This window comes from Rhizophagus irregularis, chromosome 7, assembly GCF_026210795.1.
Source record: "Rhizophagus irregularis chromosome 7, complete sequence".
Lineage (NCBI taxonomy): Eukaryota > Fungi > Glomeromycota > Glomeromycetes > Glomerales > Glomeraceae > Rhizophagus > Rhizophagus irregularis.
In genome coordinates, this window is record NC_089435.1 from 4,741,047 (window position 1) to 4,754,301 (window position 13,255).

General features: G+C 25.4%; 2 protein-coding genes across 2 annotated transcripts; both read right to left on the reverse strand.

Moving 5' to 3' along the window:
* Nucleotides 1–205: 205 nt before the first annotated feature.
* On the reverse strand, nt 206–2,041 carry OCT59_027779 (uncharacterized protein; the record flags this gene model as incomplete). The annotated part of the gene is made up of 2 exons (XM_025309846.2): nt 206–1,620; nt 1,946–2,041. 2 exons carry the CDS (start codon nt 2,039–2,041, stop codon nt 379–381), a joined length of 1,338 nt encoding a protein of 445 aa, XP_025188701.1. The 3' UTR covers nt 206–378.
* An 840-nt stretch (nt 2,042–2,881) lies between these two features.
* OCT59_027780 (uncharacterized protein) lies at nt 2,882–4,604 on the reverse strand (the record flags this gene model as incomplete). The annotated part of the gene is made up of 2 exons (XM_025312824.2): nt 2,882–4,111; nt 4,359–4,604. 2 exons carry the CDS (start codon nt 4,602–4,604, stop codon nt 2,882–2,884), a joined length of 1,476 nt encoding a protein of 491 aa, XP_025188702.1.
* Nucleotides 4,605–13,255: the final 8,651 nt, after the last annotated feature.

Consider the following 13,255-nt stretch of genomic DNA (forward strand, 5'->3'; position numbering starts at 1 on the left):
CTAGAAACGAAAAGATATGAGAGATAATTTGGATAGTTCACTAATTTAAAGGTTCGCCCACGCGACTTTAAGGCATGTGACTTTAATTCCGTAACGCCTTTTAGTGATTAATTGACCGATATTTTTATACTGAAATCAGTATTAGTAGCATCAATTCCTATTAGTTAGAATAGTGATATCGGTTTTCGACCATGTTTACGTTTAATTATAGTTGTAATGACTTTAAATAAGTATATATAATTTAATTAATTATACATACTGTTATTTTATTTAATTCTAATTCTAATAATACATAAATTTATCTATACAAAAAATTATCTTATTCAAATATATAAGTAAATTTCTAAGATAACATGTTAATTTATAATTGATCAATAATTATTTACTGGGCCTTTTCCATCTTGTGATAGTATTCCGAATTCTCGTATCACCACTGTCTATTAAATTTTTTCTTGCTTCACCAATAAGTTTAGTATAAGTTGATAATATTCTACAACAATCTCTAGGACCACTTATAAAATAATCAGATTGTATGCATATTAATTTATCCAAAATTCCATGTATACCTGAATTATTAAATTCTGAATCATAATATTCATTATTTCTAAATTCTTTGAGAGCATTTAAAGAAATCCAAGTATTAATATCAAATGTTGAATTAAGCATTTGAATTGCTAATTTATGATATTTTTCTACTCTATAAAATGTACTTGAAGCTGATTTACCTCCTGAAATAGGATAATCTGTTGCAAGATATATATTATTTATTCCTACTTTTGTTTTAAGATTATTAATCATCTTAATTAATTCACTAGCACAATTTGGCATTTTCTGAGGTATACCTTGTTCCATTCTCCAATGAATACAATAATATGGTTGTAATTTATTTCTAATTTCATTTGCTTGATTTAAAATATGAGGAGCAAATGGTATTTGTTCTTCAATTAATGGAAACATTTGTTTTCTACAACGATTTCGAATTAATAATACAGGAGATTTTCTATTTTTAAGATTTTCCGTTAAAAAATTAAACATTTTAAATTCAAAATCTTTTATCATAATTTTTCCAGAATGAAATTCAATATAATCAGATATATTTAAATTGAATTGATCCAAACATAAATTATTAATAAGTTTTTTTCCATATTGTACACCTTGTTCAATAGAAATATAATCATGATCTCTTATAGAATAAGAATCATTTCTACCATCTTCTATTAACCAAGTATGTAAAGTATCAGGTTTAATTAAAAGTTCTTCTGTCCATTCTTTAAAAGTTTGTTGTGTCATAAATTTTACTCTTGGAAACATTTCTTTCATTTTTTCTAAATCATAATAAAATTCAAAAGGAAATTTCGTACAACAATCTATTCTTGAATTTCCAACATTAGGTAATACCATTATACGATTAAGTGATTCTGCGAGAAAAGTTAAAGATCTAAGATGAAGGTTTGCTCTTGTTTCTTGTTCAGGAATAAAATATGGAAACATGAAATTACAAGTCTTTTCACCACAATATTTTAAATTAACTTTTTCATCATGTTCGATTAATTTTGATCTGTCATTATCAAATTCATTATCAAATTCTTTGGTTATAGCAATCTCTTCTAATGATAATGACTTTTTTTTAAAAATAAATAAATAAATAAATAAATAAAAAATTAATAATTGATTTATATTAATAAAAAAGTACAGTTACTCGATTAAAACTTAGAACTCGATATAACGACTAATACGACATGAAGAATTTCACTTTAAATATGAACATATAAACGGTATAACGATTATTTTCGGTGAACCTAAGAGTACGTTATATCGAGTTCGCCATATTACTGTTCGTTACATCATATATCATATTGAGCTCGTTTATATCGAGTTCGTTATACCAAGTTCGTTATATCGAGTTTGTTATATCGAGTCCTGACTGTAATGTAAAAATACTTACTTGTTTGGTATCTGTATCATCCGTACCAAATACTAAAAATGATGTAATCCATATAATATATGCGATTGTAACAATCAATACTACTTTCCTTAACATGATGTTTTCAAAAAGATATACAGTACAAAGAATGAAGTTTTAGAATATAATGATTTGAGAAAGGGAATGATAATAGGAATAATGAAAGATGATGGTGGTATGTATGAAGGGGAGATGGTATAAAATATAATATGTTTTAATTATTCAGTTTACTTGTAGGAAGCATGAAAATCTTCGTGAAGCGACGAAAAAAAGAAAGGAATGATATTTCGATATGAAAAGTAATGGGTCGGAAAAGAAAAAAAAATGAAATGAAAAGTAATGGGTCGAAATATGGATCGGAAAAAAGAAAAAAAAATGAATGGAAATATGGATTGAAAAGATATGGAAATAATTAATGAGTTAAAAGATGATATGGGAGTAAAAAAAATGATATGGAAATAAAATGATATGGTAGGATTTAAAAAGGATATGAATTAAAAAAGAAAGAAAATTTGATTGGTTGATTTTTAAGGTTTAAAATGATGTAAATTATGTTTAAACAGTTGGGATTAAATACCATAGAGCGCATTTATGCATTAAATAACAATTATAGGAATGTTCTTATGTTGCATGTCAATGACTTTTTCAAAAATATTTTTTTTTTGTGACACAAAATTAATTAGTTTTAACGCCGATAACCGAAGTCCCGAACCGAAAATCCTTAAAAGATAAACAAAAGGACAACCGAATTCCAAAGAAAATTAATCTTTTCGATGAACATAGTATGTACAAATTTATTGGTTCGCTCCCCAAGTTCTCAATTAAACTTTGATTAAAATCGTAATTATTTTATTTGATTTTATTCATTATGTACATAAAATGTCTAACTAAATCATAGGGCTACCAATAAAATTTTCTTTAATTTTCATACCACATCTCCCAAACGTTCTTTAAATAATAATATTTTTTCCCTACATTTTTTGTTCTCTCTTCTCGTACTTTCTTTGTATACTTTGATATATAACGACCACATACTTTCGGACAAGATACAAAATAATCGGCTTGTATTAATACTAACTTATCTAATATTCCTTGTATACCAGCTCCCATTAATTCTTTTTTTATCCATTTATCTTTTGGAAGATAATCAAATGGATGTAAAGAAACCCAAGTATTTAAACTTACAGAAGAATTTAATATTTGAATAGCATTAATATGATATTTTGTTATCACGTGGAAAGTTGTAGATTGAGCTTTATTCTCACCTAATAAAGGATAATCAGTAGCTAAATATAAATTTTTTATACCAGTTCTACTTTCTTTATCTTTAACCCACTTAACTAAATTTTTTGCACAATCAGGCATCATTTTTGGTTTACCAAGTTCCATCCTCCAATGACTTGCAATATAAGGTCTTAATTTTTCTGATATAGAATTTGCAGCATCTATAATATGGTTAGCATAATCTAATGAACTAAGAGGTTTAAATAAAGGATAACGTATTTCATGTTTAATTAATAAAACTTCAGCATTTGTATCTAATTCTTTTAATATTAAATTTTCAAAAGTTTCAAGATTTTTACCCTTACTTAAATAAATATCTTTAAATATTGTAGTATCATTTAATCTTAAATTAAATAATCTTAAACAATTTGATAAATTTAATTTTTCAACATAAGGTTGAACATGATTTACTGTATATGAATGATTTTTGTTGATTGTAATAAATCCATGAAAAGTATCGGGTTTTTCTTTTCTTTCTTTTGTCCAAAATTGAAAATCTTTTTGTGTAATGAATTTAACATTTGGAAACCTTTTTTGAAGTTTGTCCACATTATAATAAAAATCGAAAGAAAATGGTTGACATGCAAATATATGTGAATTTCCTACATTAGTTAATACCATAATTCTATTTAATTTTTCGGCTAATTGTACAAATGATAAAAAATGTTGATTTGCTTGAGTTTCTTGTTCTGGTGGATAATAAGCGAATAAGAATCTACATGTATTAGATTGACAATATTTTTGATTTATTATGATGTCAACATGAAAAGTTGGAGTTGATGTAGTATTAGTTGATGGGGATGTTGTTGGCGTTGATGGGGATGAAGTATTAGTTGGAGTTGATGGGGATAATGTCATTATAGCCTTCAAATAAATCGAAAAAAAAATGTTAAATAAATCGAAAAAAAACAATTCCGTCGGGTATCTTAATCGGATATACAGATATTCATAATATTGTTGATTACGCGATTATACTATATTTTGCCAAGATTACACCAATTTCCATTACTCCGTTACACCGGTATTGCATCTCCGTACACACTTTCCATAAATATATTATCCGTTGATAATAAGTACCCGATAAATTATTAATGAAAGAAATGATACTTACATCTTTCGATTGCGATTGTGAAGGTGATTGTGAAGGTGATTGCGATTGAATAATTGAAATTGGTTCTCCAATTTCTCCAATATCAGGTTGAGTCGATGAGTTAGTTATATTATCATTATTAACATTATTATTTTTATAAAAGTATAAATAACTAATAAGACTCCAAAATATGAATATTATTAAGAGCAATTTAAATGTTTCTCGATTCCAAGAAATGTTTATGTTTACAATCGGTTGTTTGAACATTTTGAGTTATTTTCTTTTCTTTTTCTACGTATAATATATAATATATAATAAATAGTATGTAATAAATATATAATTTATATAATTTAATATGAGAGAACAAAAAAAAAGTTTTTTTATTTATGAAATAATTTGATTTATAAAGAGAACAAAATGGTTGACAAGAAATGGGGAATTGAAAATTGAGACAAATATAATATAAATACATTTTGTGATTATTTGATGGGTTATGCCCGTAAGAGCTTTGCCCGTAAGAAAAAATAATTTTATGTTTATGTTTACTATTATTACTACTAATATTATACGAACACAATTAAAGAAGGTACAATTTTAATACATATTTCTTATTTTAGAGATGTTTTTTTGCAATTTATAATTGATTATCAATCTTTTTTGTTTCATGTTAATATGGTAAAAAATGGTATAATGATTTGAAATTCGCATGATACAATAACAAAAACATGGGAAAATATATCCAAAAATATTAAATATTATGATATCAGAATAGAAATTTAAACGAATCAAAATTCTGTTGCAAAGAAAATGTAGCATACAATATAATATGCTGCATGTCATTTAATATTTCGGGTACATTATTTTGTGTACTTTATTTCGGGTACATTTGTTTACGGTTCTACGTACTCTTTAACTATTTATAGATTTTGTAAAGCTGTCAAAGATATCTGCTTTGCATTAATTTTAAGAAATGAATATTTTAAAATTAGATATAGTACTAGATGTACAATATGTTTGTGACATTAATTCTTTTAAAGAAATATTTGAATTCCCTTTATGTTTTATTATGTACTATATACACCATAATAACTTAATATTGCTCATGTAAACAAATATATATATATATATTACAAAGAAAAATGATAAGGCGTTAGAAAAGTTAAAAGGAGGAATTTTGAAAGTAATCTCAAAAAAAAAACGTGGATTAGTGTCATCTGGATAACGTATTTTTGCGAATTGTGTTTGTAATGTTACGTTTTGTGTAAAAAGAACGGATCAACAGAAAATTTTAAAAAAAACTTTAAAATTTGAAATTATTTGTGAAACAAATCTTTTCTTAGTTCATACATTTCATATATTATTGTATATTACTTTATTAATATCTTCATTAATCAATATATCAAACGAAACTGATGATTATTCTAATGTTTCTTTGAACTTTGTAGTGATAAAATAATAATTATCACTTTATAAACATTATATGCAATGTACAGTATCACGCAAAAACGACTTGAAATTACCGGAATGAATTTTTAATGATAACCAATTTTGATTTCATTGATTTCGAAACTTTAAAGAAAATATTCTGCCAAAATACCATAATTGATCTATTAAAACGTAATGTGGAGTACCTTTTTGTTTAGCCTATTATCATTTAAATGATTGAAGGTAATTTAAAAGTAATTAACATGTGATTATACCGTTTAATTAATGCATTACATATACATCATATATGAAAAAAAGTGAAAAAAAAAAGGATTTTTGTAGTGCATATGTAACACGATAAAATCGATTATGCACATCAAAAAGGATTTCTATAAACAGAGCACCTTCTTTTTGAAAAAAAGATAAAAAAAAAAAACTTATTGCAAAATTACTTTATTAGGAGATTGATATAGATTATTAGTTATTTTATTTATTGTTAGGATTGTCCTGGAATTATAATAATCCGTTCTTTCAACTTTGATTTCAAATATTTCAAAATGGAGTGACTAAAACATTGATTATTCTGGATTAACCGAATGACCGTATTACCGGAATTTAAAATACGGAGTATATGATACGGAAGACCCAAATTAAGTTTTTAATTGATGTATAATAACTTTAAATTTCCGTTAGAATTATCAAACTGATAGTAATGATAAATTTCGTTAGAACGATCAACTGATAGTATTAATCCTATTTTAAATGAATGATATAAAAATAAGTTGATTATAGAATGAAAAAGCAGTTTTAGTAGATCATTAAAAACTTTACTATTCATTGTCGATTAAGTGTTGATTAAGTGTCGATCAAGTTTCGATTTAAGTGCCGATTATGCGTCAATCATGCGTCAATTATGTGACAATTAAATGTCGTCAATATTTTAAATAATTTAGAGAGAAATTAGATTTTTGACCGATTTCTAAAATCCAGTAAAATACGAATTACAATAGAAAAATATTATTTTACCGAAATATTTAAGTGTTGTAGATCATTAATAAGTTATTGAATGAATGGGAATATCGGTCGAAGATCATCCAAATAACTGAGAATACTGCGGTGACCAATAGGTACTAATAACGATTTCAATATTGGATGTCTCATAAAAATATTGGTCATCAAAATTCTAATCGACTGGACAATAACAAGATTTATAAATTTAATGTATTGTATTACATTGTATAATTGTGTATTACTTAACGGGTCGCATTCGTTTCCCCGACAATTACCTCAGGGTCATTTCGCAGACAAATGTTCCACTGACAAGGGAATTTAGGAAAAGAGTTAGAGTTAGGTAAGAAAATTAGGATTAGGAATTAGGGTTAGAATTAGGGTTAGTATAAGGTTAGTGTAAGTGGATTAGAATTTCAAAACTGTCGATGAAATAAATGATTGTAGATAAAATGATCCTGTCGGTAAAATGAATGTTGATGAAACGATTGTCAGTGAAATAGTTGTCTTGAAATGATTGTAGGTAAAATGATCCTGTCGGTGAGATAATTGTAGGTGAAATGATTGTACGACACCGTTGGCCTACATTAGTTTTACGGCAAAATTCAAAATATACGGGACACTTGAAAGATTTGATTGTCTGGTTGTCGGGTTGTCGGGTTGTCGGGTTGTCGGGTAGCCGGGTTACTAACCTACTGCCAAATTTCTCAAGTGTCTCGTATATTTTGAATTTTGCTGTAACAGTAACCAATCTTTAGCGGTAATTTAAAGGTAGAAACAAATTTTATTCTTGTCGATACATGCATCAAATAATAGGGATAATCATAGGAAAATATAAATAAAAAAAATTTTTTTTTTTCTACAATTAATTAATTAAACAAAAAAATTATCCAACGCTAACGCTACCGCTACACTGCCGCTAAATTACCGTTACCCGATCAATTACCGTTACATCAATATTACTACCACTACCGCTATACCATTACTCTATTATTGAACTCTATACCATACATCCCAAAATGAGTTGATTTTTTTCTTTATTTCTTTCTTTCTAGCTTCACGTACTTTTTTTGTAAATTTAGGTTGATAACGACCACGAAATTTTGGACAAGAAACAAAATAATCAGCTTGTACTAAAACTAATTTGTCTAAAATTCCTTGTAAACCATCAGCACCCATTAATTCATTTTTTTTATAAATTTATCATCTTTTGGTAAATAATTAAAAGCATTCATTGAAAACCCAAGTATTTAAATTTATTGTAGAATTTAATTTTTTTTATAGCAATAGTATTTAAGTAGTATATTATCTCTTGTTAAAGGATAATCAGTAGCTAAATAAAAATTTTTTATATCATTTTTAAATTGTTTATCTTTTAAATCATTTATTAAATTATCAGCAGGCATTAATCTTTGTATTCCATGTTCCATTCTCCAAGCATTTGTATTATTAAATTCTTTTACCGTATAGCACTGCTCAATTTCAGCGATTTAAAAATTAAATTATACCCGGGTGTGTACGTTCATCCTGTCAGTATGAGACAAATTTAATATATGAAAATTTTAAATTTGATTTATAATATTGGTTAAATATTCTAATTTTAGGAAATAAAATATGGTATATCGAGATGGGTATTTTATATGGGCGAAGGGGGGTCTCTTAGTCAGTGCTATACGGTATTAAAAGATTATCACCATCACCAGAATTTAATACCTTTAAATATAGTTGTATCATTTAATCAAAAAATCTTAAACAATTTCTTTGATTTAATTTTTTGACATAAGGTTTAACAATTTTTATCAAATATTTTGGAAATGAAACCATGAAAAGTATTGGGTTTATCAAACTTTTTTGAAGTTTTTTACGTTATAATAAAAATCAAAAGGGAAAGGTCTACAAGTAAATATATGAGAATCTCCAACATTAGTTAATTAGTTAATACCATAATTCTATTTAATCTTTCAGCTAGTAATTGTAAAAATGATTAAGAAATGTTGATTTGCTTGAGTTTCCTGTTCTGGTGGATAATAAGCGAATAAGAATCTACACGTATCAGATTGACAATTTATTTCAATATCACTAATTGAAGGAGTAGTAGTAGCAGGATTGGATTTGATAGTGTAGGAGCTGATGGATTTAACGGAATAATGGATTTGAAGGAGTAATAGTAATAGGGATAGAGTAGGAGTTGCTTGATGCCCTGTAAAAAAAGTCGATCCGTTTTTTATATTCCATCTTTTTTCCATAAAAGCCTCGTATTTCCGGAATTAATAACCTTAGATCACGGAATTTAACAAATTATTTACATTTTCCATGAATGAATTCATGAAAGGCTCACTTTTACGGAGTTTTTACAGAAATAACGGATAAAATTTTTTATAGGGATGGATTTAATGGTTTGAAGAAGTAGTAGGATTTGATAGAGTAATGGATTTAATGGGTTTGGAGAGGTTGTAGGATTTGATAGAATAGGAGCTGATGGATTTAATGGGCTTGGAGGGGTTGTAGAGTTGATAGAATTGCAGGAGTTGATTGATTTGGCGGATTTGATAAAGTCACAGGAGTTGATTGATTCGGCGGATTTGATAGTGTCACAGGAGTTAATGTTAGTTTTGTAGGGTTCACCTTTTGAATATGTAAAAAATGAACAACGCGTAAAAAAATGAAAAAAATGAACAACGTGTAAAAAAATGAAAAAATGAACGTGTAAAAAATGAAAAAAAAAATGAAGCAACGTGTAAAAAAAATGAAAAAAATGAAGCAACGTGTAAAAAATGAAAAAAATGAACAAGGCGTAAAAAAATGAATAGGTGTAAAAATGAATAAGTGCAAAAATATACATATATAAAAATGATAAGTGAATAAGGTATAAAATTTTTAGGTTAATAGATAATACATGAAAGTGTTGTACATGGTATGACAACATAACAATGTGTTTATACCTACATTTGGAGATTTAACGATTGAAATTTGTTCACCAATATCATAAAAAAATGATAACGAAGATTTTGTCGGTTTAATCTATGGGAAAGTATAAAAAGCGTTATAAAAGCAGATTATGTATGTAGTATAGATCGACATCGGATTTACACACTTTACATCGTCCGATTGGGTCGGTTTTTTGATTGATTTGACAAGTTTGACAAGAAAAAAATAATAATAATATTTTTTAATAATAAATACATTGAATGTTAATAATACTTTTTAATAATAAAATACTTTTAATGTAACTATAAAAAGATTAGGATTATTTTTATTTTTTTTTAAATTTTTAATTAAAATTTGCTAATACAAGAAGAATTTATAATTTACACTCAATTTGAGAATGAATTATTGATATTTGTTCACCAATATCTTTATCTTTATCGTTAATATCATTAATATCACATCATAAGAATAATTCTATATTATAAATATTAAAGCAATTATCGCCGTTTTCAAAATAGTGTACGCAGTTTATTTGTGATTGTATATTCGAATACCCAATATTCGCCCAGGTTTCATCCGTTTTTTGTCCATATTTCGTCCGGTTTTCGTCCGGTTTTTCGGGTTTCTTTTTTTTTTTATTCAAATTTAACTGCGTACATCATTTTGAAAACGGCGATAATTTAATTATCAGTTATCCTCATAAGTTCATGCAGATTTTACATTATTGTTATTTAGGTCGGTTATCTCATATTACTATGTATTATATAATTATCAATCATGAAAGTTTGAATACCAAGGAACATTATCATTTTTTATGAACGAATTTTTAATCATGTTTTTAATTTATAAAAATCGAAATTTTTTTATCGAAATTTTTATAAGAATAACGTATCTGGTACTGGTATATTTTAAAAAAATTTGTATATCTTAAAAAAACCGTATGGTTTAAAAACATGCATACACATACATATATACTGTAATATATTTGATGTTTAAAAAAAAAACTTTATTTTATTTTTTTTAATTATAAAATATTAAATATTACCGTTTATCATAATGCCAAGAAAAAAAAAAATTTAAACAATGAAATTCTTAAAATGGTGAAAAAATGAGAGAATATGTAATATGATGCGTTAAAAACTTAAAAGTTTCTTTTTAAAATGAACTCTTTTTTAACTTTATTTATAAAAAAAAAGATTATATATATAAATAAATATATATATGTATATATGAGATCATTTATTTCGGAAGATCTCTTCCGTTATCTTTATATGTTTTTCATGATAAGAAGGAACAATTTTTTTTTTTACATCTTTGTTTTTACATCTTTGTTTTTACATCTTTGTATTTTTGCATTTTTTTATGCATTTTTTTTCATGCATTTTTTTTATCATGCATATTTATATTTATTATTTTTTATTATTTTATTATTTTATTATTTTTCATATTTTTCATAAGAAAAAAACATTTAATTATTTGATCACCTAATCACCAATTTTGGTTTTATTTGTCGAAAAATAAAACGAATTTGGAAATTTCAGATGTCCAAAGAAATTGACAAAAATTAAAAAAAGGTATCAACTTTCCTAATTCATTATATTGATTAAAAAACTTTTAAACATTTAAGAACTTTTTAAGTGCGATAATTGAAATAAGCATGCGTGATCGGATGCACATATCGTGTCATGTAGATAAACTTTATTGTTGAAAAAAAAACCAGATTTTTATTTATAAATTTAACATAAATTTTTAACATAAAATTTTAACATAAATTTTTAAAACATATAAATTTTAACTAAATTTTTACTAAATTTTAACTAAAATTTAACTACATTTTATCAGATTTTAAAATAAAAAATTAGAAAATTTTTCTGCAGGAGAAAAAAATAAATAATCATTAACAAAGGAAACATGTTTAGTATTTTACGAGTAATTTTTTAAAAAAACCGGAAGAATTCCTGAATTTAGTTAAACATTATTATTGATATTGAATTGATTGACTCTTTTTACTGTAATTCGGAATTTCGGATGACAATGTAAAATTAGAAGATTATTAATAAAAATAGACAAGATTAAAGATAAAGTCAAATATGAATAAATATAGACAAACGCTTATCAATTAAAAAGTACAAAGAATATCCTTCTTATCAAGAACGGAACATCCGAATTCAATTTTATCACGAAGATTAAACATTAAGATTTTGATTGTATTTAATATATTCGACAATATTGATTTTGATTGTATCAATGTATACTTTTTGAACAATGTTAAGAAATTATTTATTTAATAATTATTAATTTTATTCATTGTATAATTAATATTTTATTCCGATAACATATTTTACGTGTGATTACCACCTAAAGTAGGTAAAGTGGTGGTACGTGATACAGTGATACACCAGAAAGAGCAAAACTAAAATTAGAATTTCGTGTCAAAGTATTGATTAGTATTTTGATTATTATTGATTGTTTTACCTTAATTATCTCAAGATATTACTTAATTATCGCTAAGTTCAACTGTATCGGCTGTGATTTCCACTTTTAAATATTCTCGGAAATCTCGGATTTTGTATTGTGTACTTTTTGTTTGTGCACAGATCTTCAGAACCTGCGCCACGTTCCCATAAACGCCGTTTATAAAAAAAAGGGGATTCGGTTATGTCTTTAAAAAAAATATAATTCATTCATCCATCTACGTATATTCCCGTTCTTATATAATAGTTAGTAATATGTTTTTATTACTCGGTACACAAAAGAGTCAACGCCATTGTTACATATAATTTTTAATTATCCGAATTGGTGATATGATAATAATTATTTGTGATAATCATTAAATCATCACCTTTAAAGTATTTTTAAGTTTAGTTGACGCGTTTATTGACATGTGTGATGATTTGATGCAAAGTACTTCAACATCTCGTGTTTCAAAAATGTAATACAATTTAACGATTAAAAGAAGGGAAAATTTTTTTTAAAAATGGTAATATCTACTATTTCCCTATTTTTTTTTTTACAAACTTTATCGTTAAAATATTTTATAATTGGATGAAATTAAAATAACGTAATAACTTGTTAATAATAATAATAAATAATTTTTTTTTTGTTTGTATGACAAAAAGACTCGGTTTTGTTACCTATTAAGTCACAATTATAAAATGCGTTCAAATTAATAAATGCGTCATACATATTAGATTATCTATTAATTGGTTATTTATGCATTTAATATTTGTGTTGAACTCTTATTTATTATATAGAGTTAGTATATACATGGTGTCGCAATTAATTAGTTTAGTACATATTTAGTTTAATCTAAATTAGCCGATTGTCATTTTTGTATTGGTGTTATATATGAATAAAATCTTCCCTTTTTTATCTCGTAAAACTTTTTTTTTTTTAAAATACAACTAAATAACAACTTTCTTTTTGTCACCTTTATAAATACTTGCAATAATTTTGAAATCCTGTACCTTTTTTTCAAAAAAAAGTGAAAGTTTTCTCTTTTTTTTCATTTTATTATTATTAATCAGAACAAAATATAAAAAATAAAAAAAAAATAT